The 18,512-nt window shown below is 39.5% G+C and overlaps 1 protein-coding gene across 1 annotated transcript; it reads left to right on the plus strand.

The window, feature by feature from the left end:
• Positions 1–14,667: 14,667 nt before the first annotated feature.
• On the plus strand, positions 14,668–17,313 carry pou4f4 (POU class 4 homeobox 4). Its single transcript, XM_056731462.1, has 2 exons — positions 14,668–14,939; positions 15,404–17,313. The coding sequence occupies exons 1-2, from the start codon at positions 14,820–14,822 to the stop codon at positions 16,316–16,318; spliced, it is 1,035 nt and encodes a 344-aa protein (XP_056587440.1). The 5' UTR covers positions 14,668–14,819; the 3' UTR covers positions 16,319–17,313.
• The last annotated feature ends 1,199 nt before the right edge of the window (positions 17,314–18,512 follow it).

The following is an 18,512-nucleotide window of genomic DNA, read 5'->3' on the forward strand; positions in this document are numbered from 1 at the left end:
ATCAAGCAGAAGGTAAAAACTGCACATTAACACTTTGTATCACAAACTCGAAAATCACTCTTGACACCTTCCATCATGTTCTTTCAGAAAAACTGGTAAACTGGGTCACATCCGAGCACCCCAACGTGCCACCACGACTGGGAATTCAGTGATCTTATTCAATTCCAGCGTAAGTTCATTGTCACTGATCGCTACATGAGAGAGCACGCCGCCACACGGAACAACTCCCCAGACATCAACACACAGAAAAAACGAGCGACAACGGTGACGGAAGATGGGGATAAATCTGTGTTTTGGTGCATCACAGTCTTTGATGGATCAGCACAATCCCTCACCCGCTCAGGAAACAGATCCATGTCGGTTCAGCTAAGCTCAACGATTATGTATTGACAGGGAGAAATGCTCTACTTAATCCCCACTTTAGCCGGCCTGATGGAAGAACCCTCAAGATGGTCTCTAGTGACCAGAAGAGAAGGATTTAGAGAAGAACATCAGATGATTCACTGTGAGGTCAAAATGGCCTGCGTCCCAAACTGAGTCAGCTGCTTTTCTGCCCTGCTGCCCAGTCAGTGACTTGACAGGGAGTGTTTTGTATAAGGTATAAGGCAACTGCATACAGACAGTCTTGTGTCACGTTCAGTGATCTTAACCTAATTTAAATATGAAAATATATAATGGCGATAATAAAAAACTGTAATTTGGTAGAAATAATGTAAACTGTAAGTGAGAAATGTGAAGTCATTTAATGAATTTTCTTTAAATCCATATTCTTAAACCTGCAATCTGTTACGTTTACCTTTTTTAACACCATCTTAGTTTGAAATACAAAATTCGTTGGTATATTTCCAAAGCCTCAGATGTCCAAATTCGCAATTTTTATGAAATGGAAAATCCTTGTAAATAATTATATACTGTGTTGTCAAAGTTGATACAGACTTTTATGGGTTAGATATTTGCAAAACCAAGTGACAAACATAAAGGGTGACAAATAATAATGATTTGTGCCAAAAAACTATGAAATATGGTCAATAAAGGAAAAATACAGCAAATTTACAAGAAACGCTGTAATTTTACAGCTGTAAGGTTTGTTTCTGGTACCCAAGCTGCCTATTTTTTGACAGGATTTTTTTACAGTTTATTTTTGAAAAGTAATAAAATTACAGAAAAAACACAAATGTATAAGAAAAACTGTGATTGTGTTTCCAGCCGCCAGAAAATTTCCCTTTTTTTCAGGATTTTTATTTACAGTTTACAACAGTGACTTTATGTTAAAGTTTGATGATTTTTAAACGTTGCTTATGAAACTATATAGCCAAAGAAATTGAAACATGGTCCTGTTTTTTTTCACTATTAATATTTCATTTACACTACGAAAACTGTATTACATTTTACAGATAAAATACCAATTTATTAATATTTTTTGCAGAATGTTCTTTATATAGAATTAATACTACTACTAATAACAATTATTATAATTATAGTAACACATTTTTTCCTCATATCCTTGTGCAAGAGCCACATGTGAAAGGGGACAATAAATGTGTCACTGTTCTCAGTATTGTCAAATGGGGACGGAACAAGAGGGCCACCGGAGACTTGGTTCTGGCTCTTCCTGCGTCAGACTCGGAGCAGAACAGAACGCTGGTCTACTGACCTGTTTCCTGAAGGTCCAGGGGAATCGGCATTCAATAAAAGAAACCTGCCGCTAATTAAGACCCAGCCTCATTCCTCTTCTGCTCTGCCTGTCTTCACAGACTCCAAACCGTCTCTCGCTGCTGTTAATTCTCTGAGTTTTATTAGTCAACTCTGTTGTGGTGAGTGGGTAAAGTGGTTAAATTTGATAAATGAGGCAATCTTTAAATATTAATTATGCATTAATTACATTCATAAGACAAAACAAACTCCCGGTTAAAGATTCATGAGGATCCAGCTTGGCTTATTTCCTATTCTTTTGTCCAATGCATCGCTGTGAGGATTGGCAGGAAAAACAAGCTTTGCAGTTTTTGCTCTTTGTACCAAACATTAAAAAATAGCATGAAAAACAAAATAAAGGAATAACTTTAAAGACGACACTGTGTGTGACATTGTTCTTGTGTCCTTTGACCTATGACCCCATTCGCAGTCATACATCTTAAATATCGGCACATGGTGCTCTCCGTGACCCCGTGACCTCAGAAAGACATAAAGTAGTGACGACCGCATCACAGAAAGATGTTACAACACCACCGACTCCAAAGCTATGTGTGTGTTTCAAGTTTTCTGTTCAACTTCCATAAAGCATTATTACTTCTGACTGACAGCCACCCAGCGCAGAAATATACAGAAACGTCTCAGGCTACAACCAAGCGTGTTTTTTTAACTACCGACATATCACAGAAAGAAATCTAGAAAGTAACACAACAGAAACTCTACACCTTATCGTGTAACGCGGGCCTCTATTCCACATCTCTCTCGTTCCTAGTTCAACCATGCTTCCTTCTCTAATAAATATTTCACGGGTGGAAAGTTCAGTAAACAGACTCATGAAGGGGTGCGAGTTGTTGGAGAGACCAGTCGCCCAGAGAACAGGTTAAGGGTGTGGATCAGCCCGTGTGGTAGGTTTGGCTGTTTGGGAATTTCCGTGGTGTGATACAACCTTCAACCTCCTCCACAAGCAATTTGTGTCACTCATATTTTCTGTTCTGATCCCCTTAACAGTAAATCTCAATTAATGCTTTAAAGGGATAGTTTACAAAAATCCTGTTATTATTTATTCACCCCCATGACATCGAAACATGTGTATGACTCTTTCTTCTGTGGACACAAAATAATATTTTGAGTGGTTTTGTGTCCATACAAAGGAAGTGAATGGGGTCCAACGATATTTGGTTACCAACGTTCTTCAAAATATCTTCTCGTGTTCTGCAGAAGAAAGAAACACATACTTGTTTGAAATGACACGATTTTGCTGAAAGCATGTTCATTTTACTCATTCAGCTTCGTTCATAAGGCACAGGGTCTTAATGAGAAAATACACAACTCTGTTTTGCCTTAAAACTTTTAGTCAGTTTTTAGCTTCTTGTGAAAATTCTTGAACTTCTTTAGAATCCAGGTCATCCGTTGATTTGTTTTGTGTCTTGTGATTTCATGTCAAGCAACCTCTATTGTAATGTTACACTTGCGATCGAGGCCTTTTTGTTTTCATCGTACTTTATAATTACGTGCTTTATGAAGTCAAAACATTTCACAATTCATATCTAGCATATTTAGGATGCTAGTATAGTCTCCAACAGCATACTGAAGCTTATTATCTCAGTTAAACATCATGTCTTCAACTATATATACATTTCTCTGAACTGAAAAGGCAGCTTTGAGAATTTGAGGATAAACTTCTTTTCCACTCAATAAAAAAGAAGTCAAAAAGTCTAGAGGTTGCATTTGATAAGCAGAAGACGCATCTCACTTGGCTAAATCATGAACGTGATTTAACCCGTATCTCAGCAATAAAATATAGGTCAAACACGCCGAAATTGATCGCTAATATATAATACAAAGTCTAAAATTGTCATCAATTTGTATTCATGTTGGACAGCTGGAGATTTCTTTGCATTTTTTATTTGAATCAAACCCATATTCCATGATATGACGTTTTAATAAATACATTTAATGTTCAATACTTTGTTTTAAAGTAAAACAAATTACCATTATGGTACTACCATACACCACATATTTTGCAGAGAGGGCATTATAACACCAATAGTGTATGTACTGTATGTATGCAACACCAGCCTGATCTCACAGGAATTTGCAACTATTTTATCAGGCAAATTCATTATTTGCGAAAACGGTTTTCACTTAAACATACTTAAACATGAGATCATACAAATTCATAATTAGCAAAAACACTTTAATAGATACAAATGGCGATGGTATGATATACAGCTGCGGAAAACATTAAGATAAATTTTGATTTCTAGATGTATTCTGGCCATTCCAGTCCAGTGTTTGTGAATTTCAACCTAAAATAAAGCTTACCTAAATATATTACATTTACAAATGTACCCCCATTGCTTAAAAATGAATATGAACTTGTGTTCTTTGCAGTTTTTGAGGACTGAAAATACAGGGCATCTTTTCTGTTATTTTGACCTGTTTCTCCAGTTTCCATTTTCTGCATATAGATGCAAACTAAATTTTTATTTGAAAATTGGGAGAAAGATTAGTAGTAGTGTACACAATTAAAAAACTGATACTTTTACCTATAAACACATACATTGTAAACTCAAAAAAAATTGTATGTAGAGGTTGCATGCCAAACTCTGAATCGGCATGATGCTTGCGGTCACACACATTAATATTCACATCGGCTTTAAACTTAATATCTGCATCTAAAAAAAATCAACTGATGGCGTGTGAGAGAAAGACAGAGCGATGTGTGTGTGCAGTTCAGTTGGTGGGGGGGCGGTTTGCTGCTCCGGCAATGACAGCAGTGAGAGCTGTGCTGAAACAGTAGCCGACCCCGGCGGGCCAACCACACAGGCTGCGAGTGGGCCCTTGCTCCAGGGAGGATAATTGGAGCAGCGCAGGCAACATATGGCCGAGCAGGGCAGCCTGCTGCTGCAGCAGCTGTGGACTGGTGCGAGAGATCAGAGACACATTAAAGTGACTCTTCCCCACCCCTTCCCCCTCCCCATTCAAACTCACTCTTCATCTCTCTCTCTTTGCCTTCCCTGCCTATGATTCTCCTCCCCCAGCTCTCTTCCTCTCTCTATAAACGCTTATTTAAATGACAGCTCTTAACCGACCCTCCCTCCCCCAGTCCTGCTCGCATGCCCCCGGGCAGCTCTTAATGCAGAGGGATAGTAGAAGAGAGAGAGGAAGTGCAGACAGACAGACAGACAGAGAATGAGAGAGAGTGGGGTGTGCCACAAAACTTATATTTTGTTCTTCTTCTTCCATCTTGAGATATGAGAAAAAATGTGCGGTTTGTTAAACCTCAGTGTCGGTCTCCATCTAAAAAGAACCACCATCAAACATCAAATGTCATACAAAATACATGAAGCATCTCCTGACATGATAAACACATCAAATTGGCACGAGTGCCGAAAGACTTAACCGCGCGCACAAACTTCCAGCACAGTCGATTTTTGACAGCACTGGCCGACAGCAATGTTCCGTCCTATGACAAATTCAGAGAATTTTACAGAAGAAGAGGAACAAGAAAAGCAAGTAGGGTGGCATAGTGGGGGAACAAAATGCCTTCTAACCTCTGACCTTTGAAACACAAGTGCAGGTACACACTTCACAGTAGATGTTTTTGTTGTATATTTGCAGCAATTTTACGTTTTTAACCCGGATTTTGGAAAATACATGGAATAACTTTGTTAAGATTAAACGTGGAGAAAGAAGATGTTTAACTTTAAACGTGGAGAGAATTTTAAGAATTTCTTCATGTGGTTACAGGTTATATTAATATTAAATTTTAAGTTGCAAATAATGTTATATAAAGGCCTGGTTTTACAGACAAGGCTTAAAACTAGTCCCAGACTAAACTGAATGTGTGGCCTGTTTTAACTGAATAAAACATGCCCAGAAATATTTTAAAACATATCAGTGCCATTGTTTTGTCTCAATTTGCACACCAGTAATGTTTTCTTCTAAAGCATTTTATAAAGCGACATTAATAGCTTAATTCAACTAAGGCATTGTCCTGGCTTAAGCTAAGCTTTGTCTGTGAAACGGGGCCGTAGTGTTTTATACATATCGTCACTGTCTTCCGAAAGATTTTTATTTATTTGTCATAAATCGTTGTTATTAGTCACCCACGGTTTGTCACTGGGTTTTGCAAATATCTAACCAACAAAATTGTTTGCAAACTTTGTAATGATTTAAAAGCACAGTGTTTTTGAAACTCAGTGAAACTCTATGAATTTGGTAATTCAAGGTTTTACATTTATTTGAAGTATTAAAACTGACAATCCAGTTTCAAACAACTTTCCAACAATTTTTTATTTGTCATTCTGAAACCTCTTATGTCCAAATTCGCGGTTTTACTTTTTAAACTATTAAATACTGGGTTGTCAAAGTCTCTTTTTATTGGTTAGATATTTGCAAAACCCAGTGACAAAAATAAAGAGTGACTAATAATAATGATTTATGGCAAAAAATTGAATCATGAAATATGGAGACAGCAGCCATTTATTTGATTAACTTAATCAAATATTTAATTGACAGTATTATATGTTTTAATAAATAATATACAGATTAATATGGCGTAATGTATTTTCATTTCAGAACTCCACTGATCACTCCAACTTTTAAAGTGGTTTGTAAAGTTATAAGTGATGTCTTCCATAGCTTACATCAGCACATTCGGCAGGTATTGGGCTTGAATTCATTAAGCTGTTGAACAGGGGAACATTTCTGCCCCAGGAGCATTACTTACTCCAGTACCATATCTGCCATCTTACCATAAAGTATTAATCATGTTTTAGGAGGCGGAAGCAACAGAACAGAACTATAGACAAGTTCCACCTTCCTTACTCAAAAAATGAATGCAAAAAAGCAAGGGACTCCGATTCTTTCTGTGAATGAGAGCATGGGAAAAAAGAACAAAGTCTGATATTTAAATAATTGATAATGAGCTGATGGTTAATAATTTACATGAACAAATCAGGGAAGGTGGTAAGTTATTAATGTTTCAGCTGCACACCTTGGCCCAACGGTTCCTGAAAACGGACCAGAGCGCAAGGGCTCTGGCCCAAAGCTGTGGGGTTTGGGAGGTAGAAGACCACACATTTCAATTCTGACAAACTGCAAGAAGACATCGACTGAAACCACAAAATTAATTCCATCACTCATACATGACATGTTGAGACATATAACACAAATCATGTATTCTGATTTTTTTTTACACAACTTTATACAACTTAATATGAGAGACTTGTTATTTTTTTATATATTGTTTTAAGTTTATAATATAATAAACATATATTTAATAAATTTGGCTGAAACATTTGGTTTGATATAATATTTGTTGATCATGTGTCCAAAAACAGATATACATGATAGACATGCATATCACCAGACCTCTGCGACTCTAATAGAAATGCACTGCATTTCACAATACATCACATATTCCCATGATGCTTTGCAGAGTTTCTAAGAGAGATTGAATCATATGTTTTCAATGCAATGTCAATAAAACAACAACAGGAAGTTGATCTGTTGTTTGGACTGGGAGGAGCATGTTGGCCAACCCGTCACGTGCGATGCGACACATAGTAAAATAACAAAGGCCTCCCCTGTTGCAGCCGAGTGAGCAGGACGCGCATCTGCTCCGCACCTTGCCCTCTCCCTGGCAGGGATCGAATGAACGGATGAGAAAGATGAGAAAGAGAAGCAGAGCACCTGCCTGACTCCGCCCTCTGCACCCACTTTCCCCATCTCAAAGCGCCACGATGTTGCCAAGCATCAGATATGGCGTTGCCAAGCAGGCGCTGCATTATTTATGATGCTCTGCATTGTGAGTTCGCAACCATGCCCATGCAACCTCATCCCATGGAACATACGCGACGGCAAAACAACCAAACGTACCTTTGTTGCACAAGTTAAAAACATCACCACGTGCAAGATGAGACATCAATTCGCACCCTCTCACAAAAGCCTTTAGAGCAAACTAGAAAGCTTCACTCACCTGTTGTGTTAAGCGTGGCTGCCCTGTGGTGTTGTTGCTCTCTCTAATAGAGTTTATTCTCCAGGCATCGGTTTCCAAGCTGGACTGGGCCTGTGGTTTGGCCTGCCATGCGAAGGCAGCCGGTCCAACATCGAGTCAATCCTTGCAGCCATGAAGCCATCAGAGTATTGAATGCTTACTGATGAATGAATGTCCTCCAACTGGTACTTTGCAAACTGGAATAATCCTCGAAGAGCACTGGGGTCAGCCATAGTTGCAAATCATATTCAACGTCCAAGCAAAGCATCCCAGGGCCTGGAGACAGAACGAGAAACGGCAGCGGGAGCAAGCCGCTCCTTTGAAAGGCAGACAGAAGAGTGTGTGCATGGGGAAGAGCATGGGTGGAAGTTTATATGTGTTCTCCCTGAACCAGGGGACTGAATAAATAATACAATAGATATTCCTCTGATGAAGTCTCGCAGCGGCATTCATAATTATTTCATTGTTGTGGTAATGAGAGCAGCGCCCCACTTCACTGTCAGGTAAAAACGCTGAGACTCCAGCAGGACTACCTCTGCATTTACACAGGATCGACAGACAACACTCTTACTGATATCAATCGGAGCTTAAATAACCGTGTTTAACGGAGCAAAGAAACTAAAAAGTGTAGAGGAAGGCCAATTATACTTTTGTTGGGCTAAATTTTGGGTTGAAGAGTGAAAGTTGAAAAGACAGTGTGAAGGCAGAAGTTGCAAAGGAACATGGCGAGACTTTGTAGTGTGGCTGTTTGGGAGGATGTTGAACAATGAGGTCAGGACGCATGAGCGTGTCCATTTTGTACTGTGATTCTAGATCTGCACCAACCTTGGATTAGTGATCAGAAATTGAGAGACTACTGGTCAAAATGACAAAAAATGCAATGTTTGCAGATCTGGAATACTGCATAAAAACACGTTCATATTCGTTGTTCAAACAAACCAATAATGCTGTTTTACATTTTAGGATCCGTTCAAAAAAAATTAAGTCTATTTTTTCCACATCTTAAATATGTCTTTGCATTCTCTCAGTCTTTGCTGTTGTGTGATTTTATGTCATTGCTGGGGTTTGTTTCTGTTCAAACGCAACATACACTGGACTGGAATGGCCAAAATACATGGAGAAATGCAGATTAAAGCCAAAACCGTCGTGGTCTCCGTGGCTGTATATCAGACGCAGTGTTCTTTTCAGTCCAGTTTCAAAAACGGAGTCTCAATGTCTCCCACTGGGACAGATTTTTGCTTTATAAAAGCTTGACGAAAGGATCCTTAGAGCCCCGGATCAGACAGGACATGTGAGGTACAGCCTGGGGTTGTGAGGAGTGGGTGCTCTGTAGCCTAATCCTGTTAGCACTGTGAGGAGGAGGGTTGGGGAGCACAATAGCACCCCGTCCCGCGCCAGCTGGGGTCCCGAGCACTCCTTCCCAATTCAAAGCCCCACGGGTCCCTGGAGGGCTCGGAAACCTGCTCTTCGGTGTTCCACAGTGTGTTGTGGTGCTTATTCGGCCACTTGCAAATACCCTCACCAGTACCCCTAGAGTGAGACTACATGTGGACTCGGACGATTAGACATCTGTGTTGTCTAATGGACAAAAAGTACCCAAAGTCTGCAGAACACAAAAGAAGATATTTTGAAGAATGTTGGTAACCGAACAATGGCGATATCCATTCACTTCTATTGTACGGACACAAAAACCATGCAAGTGAAGGGGTGCCGCCATTGCTCGGTTACCAACATTCTTCAAAATTTCTTCTTTTGTGTTCCGCGTAAGAAAGAAATTCATACAGGTTTGAAATGACAAGAGGGGGTGTAAATGTAAATTAAAATTTTGGGGTGAACTGTTCCTTTAATACGTAAGGAGGTTGGATAATCCTGAAGTTGTTGGACCCTGACTCTGACCTTAAACCTGGGAAACCATCTCAAAATCCTCCCGTCGGAAAGTTACATGTTAAAAAAAACACTTTATCTCCCGCATTCTCTTTATTATTTTATACTATCAACACTCCAGCATGTCTGCACCATCTCCTACACACGCTCCACTACATCCAACACCAAACAAAACAACAATTAACACAGTCATCCTTTGAAGAGTCTGACAATTCGAGCCTGGAGAGTACTAACGCCTCTATTTAAAGAGCACGAAAAGGGCACATGAAGAAAAGCAATGGGCCAGGACTTAAAGGAACCAGCGAGAACAAGAGAACGGGAGGGTGCTGGGGTGACTGTCCGCCTCTACTTAGACAAATAAACCCACAATGAAAGAAAAATCAATGAGAGAGCATCAGTTTGCATTTCGGTCAACGCTCCGAGCAGCATAAACACACTTGGCCTGAAGCAACGATATTAATATTTCAATAAATAAAGAAGAAAGAAGATCCAAGACAAATGTTTCAGTTTCTGGCCCTCTTCCTCTTTTTACAGCTTCTTATTTGGCCTCCGAACGAGCGGCTGACAGTTATGTAAAAGCCACACAACACTCTGTTCTCTGGAAAATAGTCACTGGTGTACATAAAGTCGAAACAAATCCCTGAGGCACCGAAGTGGAACTATAAAAATCTTTTTTTACTTTAGTGTTGTAGGCTAAAGCTACACTGAAATTTACATATCATGAATATGCCCTCATCAGTTCATCATCATACATTACAGCATTTTGCATGTTTTTTCTTCGTTCTTTGTATTACTGTTGTCAGTTCTTGTAGAACAAAAAAAGACACACAAGTGATGGCAAGTTTGATTGTATGCAAATGTAGATGTAAAATGGCAAGCGCTGGGGAACATCAGGCTAATGCTGTTTATGTATCCGTCCCTCAGAGGTTTGAGAGCTGTACGACACCGAGCAAACTTTACCGAGACTGTATTCATCTTGCTCTTCATCTTTCTCAACCCTACCAGCTAACTAGTTTTTACAACTATACACAAACTAATGAATCCCAGCTGGACCTAATAACTCAAATAAAAATCCTTTTCTAACTTTTGAATTCTGCTTTGAAATTATACCTGTCAATACCATCCCATTATTTTTACCTTACTTACGTCCCGGGGGTCTCGAGGAAGGGGGGGCTCTCGCAGCACAGCACCCAGCATGCTGGAGAACAAGTAAACAGGCCTGTACTTAGCTTTTACACGCCAATTCGAGAGCACAAGCTCTTTACGTCAAACTGCTGTAGGGCTCTTCTGCATAATTCATAACCACTCAGTTAATCTATTGATCCATGCTTTTCTAGACTTACTGTAGTGAGGCCCATCCCGCTTGTAGGGCAAACGGCAGGTAACAGCGGAACGGTACAAAAAGAACGGCGGGTGCAAAGTGAAGGGTTTAGATCGGTGATGATATGTGGAAACTGGAGAAGAAACAAAATGGGTACACAAAAACACTAGTCTGTACCAAATACAAGTGCTACAGAAATTAAGGGATGCAGACTGTTTGGATCTTTAAAAAAAGAAATAAGTGTCCGATTTAACTTAAAAAGACGGAATTCCCCGGAGAAACAAACAAACCTGTGAATTTGTTCTCTAAGTGCGTAGGCCTAACAGAAAAGATACAAATCTTCCCACCAATGCTTCACATCCCATCCAGGTCAGCTTACCATCTGTGTCGGCAGCCATTCATATTTAATGTCTTTTTGGCCACAGCCCCATCAGGTAATGAAGTTTTCCTGTTCACATTCTATCCCATCTTTCTGCTTACTTTCCTCTCTGACTGGCAATGTACGAGTCTCCCCACCCCTCTTTTCCTTTTCATTCCACCGAAATCACTTTCAGGCTGAGTGAACGGGAGCTAAAACATCAAACTCTTAAGACCACCGCACACAGCTGTCTGAAGAACATGCCTGCTTGTAGTTTCTCTAAACACAATCGCATTCATTTCCCAGGTGTGTATCATGCACCCAAGCCCCATTTTGTCAACCTGGACTGTGGTGACCAGAGCGTTGGTTCTTGGGTCGCCAAGTGCACTTACAAAGCCAAATGACAAGCAGAGCTAAGGAGGAATCGCCCCCTTTCGATAACTTTGTACCTTTAATTTGTGCTGGCAGACAATAAAATATTTACCAGGAACCCTAAAGGCAATTACATTAAAGTGCATGCTTAGACACCCCTTCCCTTTGGCAGGCCCACAGTGCGAACCGGCTTATATGGTGAATGGTCACATATATACAATGTTAGATTTTACACAATATCAATAATTCACCAATCACAAAATGGGGGAGTGATGGGTGAGTATGGAATAAAGAAAAGCAAAAGGGGGGATGCTCATGTGCACGATGAGTTTTTCCATTTGCTTAACGTACCAGAAATATTTACTTGGAAATGTTTTGCTTTCACCCTCTTGTCAGAGCTACTGAACCACACCCAAACTCTCATGATGCCCATACACTCACACAATCACGCAGTACGACTGTACTCAGATGGTCAGTGTACAATAAAAGCCAGATGGACAACAGAAACAGAACACATGGGCACTAAGTGTGAGTAACCATTTAAGTATAGAAGATAAGAAAAAAATATAAGAGTCTAGGGATAAACCGCCTAAAGTGGATTCCTGAAATATTAAAAAAATGTTAAGGAGAATAACAAAATGAAATATACAGCAAGGTTTCCAAAATAAAGGTTTCAAAAACGTTCCTTGAAACCACTGCACGTAACGTTCTTCATGTCACTATGCACTTCGGAAGACGTAAACAAAGCTGGTTCAACGCTGGTCCAGAAGAACTTCCTGTTTCTGTTTTTTTTTATGAGAACATTTATGACCAAATCAAACATTAAACAATTTTCTTGAAGATTTTATAATGTATTTAAGATGTTAAAAACACTAAACAAGATAAAAAACTGAAGTGTTTCTGGGCTGGTGTTTACATCGTGTGAGGTGATCTAAAGAGGAGAAAGGTAAAGAAATGTTTTCTTTTAAAAACCTTTGAATGGGGGTTGTCACAATATCTGATTTTTACGATATAATTGTCATGGCCACCAGAATTAACAATGACCATATTATCACGTTTCCTTTTGAAGCTGTTTATAAAATAATCAATAAATGCCTTCAGTCAAATTCATTCTTAATTTGGATTATTTCATCTTTCCGCTCTTTTAGGCAATGAATCACACTCAAAATATGATTATATTGGAAGACAGGGAGAGTTTGCAACCCTTGTGGCTCTTAAAGCAACATTTTAAATTGATGCTACATCATTTACGATATTATCATGTGCAAAATAAAACAATATTAATATTGTGGTTGTTAATTTCACAGTTATTGTCAATACCAGTATATACCCCCACTTTAAATGAATGGTTCTTTGGGGAACCAAAAATCGATCTTCCATGGCATCGCTGTTTTAGCACCTTTTAAAAAAGTTCACTTAACTGAACTTAACCTGATACAAGCATAAATCTACAAAAACAGATTTGTGCAGAAAAACATTTTCTGTGAACGATGAAAGAAAAAACAACCTCAACACCGCAACCAATCCAACAAAGCTGGAATCCTAACAGCCAATACAAGCAATTCCCCATTCCAGCATTAATATTCATTGAGGAAAATGTTCCATTAGCAATAATCAAGCACTTCCCCGGGCTTGTTTGCAGAAAACTCATCAGGAAAATGACTACAGCTCAATGCAAACAGCCTGGGAGAGAAGGAACGGATGACAGGAATATAGGGACGTAGACAGGTCTTGGAACAACTCAATAGATTCAACAAGTACAGGCTGTATGTCGATTTCTGACAAACTTTGAGCCGTCTTCTCTTTTTCAGACTTCTTCATTCTCTGTTCTGTCTCTTTCGTTGTGCCTATATCTGTCCGTCCCTCAGCATTCGGAGTCCCCAGTGGCAGTGGTTGCTGGGGGAGAGATGGCAGCATTGATGCATATTTGATGAGCGGGTGCCAAGGCCTTTCTGGAGAGCAAGGCACGAGGGGACGATGTTGCTATCCGCGTCTGCCTCTCAGGTTTCTGAGTCACACTCGCAGAGACTCCTTCTCCCATTGTGAGCCTTTATTGTCCGTGTCTGGGGTTTCAGCATCAATTAGGGTGATAGATATGTGGGCTCTAAGGCAACCCAGAACAGGTTGTACGCACTACCAAACAATACCTGCTCAACACACAACCCACTTTGAAGAGGCACTGATCAAATAGTTCCAGCGATGAAGTTCTTAAGTTGGCAGCTTGTCTGCTTGAACGATGATGTGGTGTATCCACTAAACCGAGTGTTTATCTACTGGAAGCATTGCGTCTTTTGATCAACCACAATGCGTGTTAAATTCTTTCATTCATTCATGCAAATGGACAGTCAACTACAGTGCCAGTGTTTAATTTTTCAGATGAGGTATTTGATTGAGGGCTCTCGTTTTTGACCTGTTTTTTTATCAATATTTAATTGTACATGTGCTGTTATCTTTCCAGACTGTTCATGCTCTGTTTGGGAATCCACGTTGTGGTGCTACCACAAAGTAAATGAATAATAATTTATTCATGTACTAAATTGTTAAGGCTTGTCATGTGGAGGAAAAAAAATCGCTTGATTTACACAGAAGAGCACAGTAATCTTACTTGTGGATATTTATTTATTATAACTTAATATATTAAGTCACAAACATCTCTAAATAGTACCATTTTAAAACAATATAACAATTATTTGGAGATTTAAAAAAGTCATTATTTCTAAGGATTCATAATAATTCATTGTTGATGTGAGAGATAGTTAAACGGCATGCGCTTGGAGAAAACACGGACTTCAATACAGCCAATCTCACGCAACCTGTCAAAATCACAGCACCAATGAAACTACAGCATGAGAGTCTCACATCGAAGGCCACGCCCCACACAAGATAGACCCCACGCTTACCAATAACATTGGAGGGTACTGTCATAGTAGGTGGGCGGTGTCTGTACCTGTCTGGGCGGGGCAATAGTGGACGGCGTTATATTTTAGGTGCCTGCGTAAATTCCTACTGTATCACAGACATTGACAGCTCGCGACTGGCTGCAGCTCAGCCAGGAAAGAAGAGTTCCCGGGCATATATTTTTCACTTTTTATCATTCCGTGTCTGCACTTCGGTCCGAGACTGATATTGCATTGGGGTCAAACGGAGATAAACGAGGAAGACAAGAACGACCCTCTCTCCCCTCTGCCATCATGATGTCCATGAATAGCAAACAGCCTTTTAGTATGCATCCAATTTTACACGAACCGAAATACTCACCTCTGCATTCCAGCTCGGAGGCCATCCGGAGAGCATGTTTGCCCACACACTCGGTAAGTTCAAAATTTTTTAATAATTGAATATGCGATTTGCTGTCACCGCAGTCGTTTGCATTGACAAAACTTTTTCCAACGTAAAAAATCCGAGTGCGTCAGTTTATTGTCATTTTCATTGAAGTTTCGTTGTAATAAATCTCATGTACTTTATTTAATAAATTGTCACCCAGTTGGCATCTCGCTGATTTTTGTTTTGCAATTATTTGACATCGAATGACAAAAGAGACCTGTCGACACATTAAAGGTGTTGTTTGAATAGCCCGTTTAATGATGTTTTGGTTACACTGTAAAAATACTAGATATTCAAATGACTTGTAAAGAGTTTTGCTTTTTTTATGTATTAAAACACAAAAAAAAACGCACATAATAATCGACTCTTCAATTTGGTTATACAAAATCGTGCATACAATTTAAAGACCAGATTTTTGCATTGAAACTTACGCTTGCCCTCTTTTGTTCAGCTTCAGGGTAATATTTTCGCCGGCTTTGATGAGACCCTGCTCCAGAGAGCCGAGGCGCTAGCAGCCGTGGACATCGTCGCTCAAAAGAGCCATCCGTACAAACCAGATGCCACTTACCACACCATGACCACCATGACGAGCATGACCTGCACACCCACGTCCTCCTCTGGGCACCTTCATCACCCGTCCGTGCTGACCTCTCATCACCACCATCATCCCCATCACCAGTCGACACAGGGCCTGGAGGGCGACCTGCTCGAGCACCTCGCCCCTGGCATCTCCATCGGAGGCATGTCGGGCACTGACGTTTGTTCCAGCGCTTCCCACCCGCATTCGCACATGTCGGCCATAAACCACATGCAGCATCACCACCAAAGTATGAGCATGCACCCCCACGGTCTTGGGTCTCACACCTCCCTGGGCGGCGGTGTAGACTGCGAGCCCGATCCGAGGGAGCTGGAGTCTTTCGCCGAGCGCTTCAAGCAGAGGCGGATCAAACTCGGGGTCACTCAGGCAGACGTGGGCTCGGCTTTAGCCAATCTTAAAATACCTGGGGTGGGATGCCTGAGTCAGAGTACTATCTGTCGATTCGAGTCCCTCACTTTGTCTCACAATAACATGGTGGCCCTCAAACCCATCCTCGAAGCGTGGTTAGAGGAGGCGGAGAGGGCGCAGAGAGAGAAAATGGCCAAGCCGGAGATTTTCAACGGAGGGGACAAAAAGAGAAAACGCACTTCAATCGCCGCTCCGGAGAAGCGCTCGCTCGAGGCTTACTTTGCCGTCCAGCCCAGGCCCTCGTCGGAGAAAATAGCTGCCATAGCCGAGAAACTGGACCTGAAAAAGAACGTCGTCCGGGTGTGGTTTTGTAATCAAAGGCAAAAGCAGAAAAGGATGAAGTTTTCTGCGACACACTAGGCCAGAATATTGTATTTAAATAAACTCAACCATCAGACAGACACAACCTTGAATAGGGCGACCAAACTCTTCGAGAGGAACGGGAGCTGGCTGTGAACATCGTGGAGACCAATAGTGTTCCAAAAGTTTGTCAAGGAACAACGGGTAAAGAAGACGTGACGACAAACGTTTTGGAAAATTGAGGACGAGAGGAAAAGTCACCAACTGAACGTTGCAATTATTGTACAAAACGAGAATTGAATAATAATGATTATTCTCTTAACTGAAAATAACTCTTTTATATTCATCTGTGTACATATCTGTGAATACACCGCACCTATTTGTGTGAAGAACACATCTAAATTTTGTTTTTTATTGATAAAAGATAAAAAAAAACGCAGTTGTGCAAAAATTCCCATTCTAGAAACCTTAGTGTTATTCTATTTGCTTCTGAAGAAAATCATGAAGGTTCTGCTGTGATCCATCGCATGGTTTACAGGGCGTTAAGTGTTCATTTACAGTTGAAAATTTCCCTTCGTTTTGATGTATTGCAATAAGAGAGAACACGCGCACAGACGAACGCACGTACACACGGACATACTTAGTATAATTTTCTGTGTCTTACCTCATGATAACTGACGTCTTGACACCCTCATAGTTATTTTGGAAATTGGGCATAAAAACAACTTTTATAGTTTTCATTTTTACACATTTTTGGGAAGATTAGAAAGAAAACACGAAACTTAATTTCACTTCAACGATGCTTTGACAATCAAATTATTTCAAATAATTATGTTGTGATAGCCCCTTCTACAGTATGTTTACACTTTTTATTTATTTTAATTTATATTATAATTATTTTATTATTATTATTATAAGTGACTACATTTGTAGATGGGAACATTTCATTGCATACTCAGAGATTCATTGCACTTTGTAGATACGATTCCGATTTGTTATTTGTTTGGTCTATTTATATTTCTACTGATTTTGTCGTTTACTTATTTATTTGATCTTAATTTATTCTGAATACCACGTTTCATTTGTGAAAGTGTGCTTAACTGTGTCTGTGTACGCGACAGAATTTTCAATAAACCATGCACGTCTTACCTCAGCTACTGCAGTGAGTGGTGTGTCCCTAAACTTCCTTTATTATTCAGGGTATTGATTATTGCTAATGGAAGAATTAATTTAATCTGTCATAAGATATAAAACAAAACTATTGTGCACCTGTTAAATTAACTGCACCTGTTTTCAGGTCTGCGACAAAACTCAAAATGATGTTCTTCTGTTATTGTTATAGTTTAGTAATAATTATTATAACAGAATATGCATAGTTATTCCTCACAACGAAAAATGTATTAGATTATAACATTTAATTTATTGCGAATATATGGGGAGATTTTAAATGTTATCAATCTTGCCGATATGATATTTTTATGTGTGGGATGTCGTCGATGTAAGATAGGAACAAAGTTACTTATTGACTAAGATACTAAGTATTTGCGCTCTCTCTCTGCTGTTCAGCAGGTGGTTTTGTGTCTTTAAAACTCGTTATTTATGAATAATAAATATGAAGTGTTATGATACTATTGATTTTTGCAAGTGTTTGTTAAGAGTAAGATATCATATTGCTGAACGAATGTTTCATGTTGTACAACAAGAGCCTTAGTCGTTTCCTCCGTGGAGGTTAGTAACTCATTATCCCTAAAATAAATGGGAATATAACTTTTAAATCGAGTCCCTTGCAGCTCTTTTAAAGTCTAACACTGTAAAGAAAAATAACCAAAACAACTGATCGTCATTTGTGATTATTTATAAATAATAATTTTTTATTAAAATTTATTAAGTCTTATTGACGACAAAAACATCTTCAAATAAATATATTGTAAATAAACAAAAGAGTGATCAACAAATGCAAAATTAAATGGTGGATTTTGGATTAGGAATCCAACTAAATCTTATTCTAGGCTATAACAAGTTCGTTCACGTTGAACTTCGCAGTTGGTGCAGGTGGTGCACGTGGTCCGTGATCCTCTCCTCGTGACGATATTCGTCAATTGTTTGATTTACACATGCAAAATATTATCGTTTCCTTTTGTATTTCAAGATGTTTGTTTCGTAAATCTGATGTGTTCCGCATATGCAGATACACTCTAAATTCAGTGAAAACCTATTTGTGACTTTAAAACCGCATATGGAGTTGCATAACACA

This window comes from Triplophysa dalaica, chromosome 19 (assembly GCF_015846415.1).
Source record: "Triplophysa dalaica isolate WHDGS20190420 chromosome 19, ASM1584641v1, whole genome shotgun sequence".
Classification (NCBI taxonomy): Eukaryota; Metazoa; Chordata; class Actinopteri; order Cypriniformes; family Nemacheilidae; genus Triplophysa; species Triplophysa dalaica.

Bases quoted from the DNA above. Each gene is read 5' to 3' on its own strand.
- pou4f4 (XM_056731462.1), top strand. From the start codon at position 14,820: ATGATGTCCATGAATAGCAAACAGCCTTTTAGTATGCATCCAATTTTA. The intron at 14,940-15,403 runs GTAAGTTCAAAA...TCTTTTGTTCAG, and splicing joins CATGTTTGCCCACACACTCG to CTTCAGGGTAATATTTTCGC.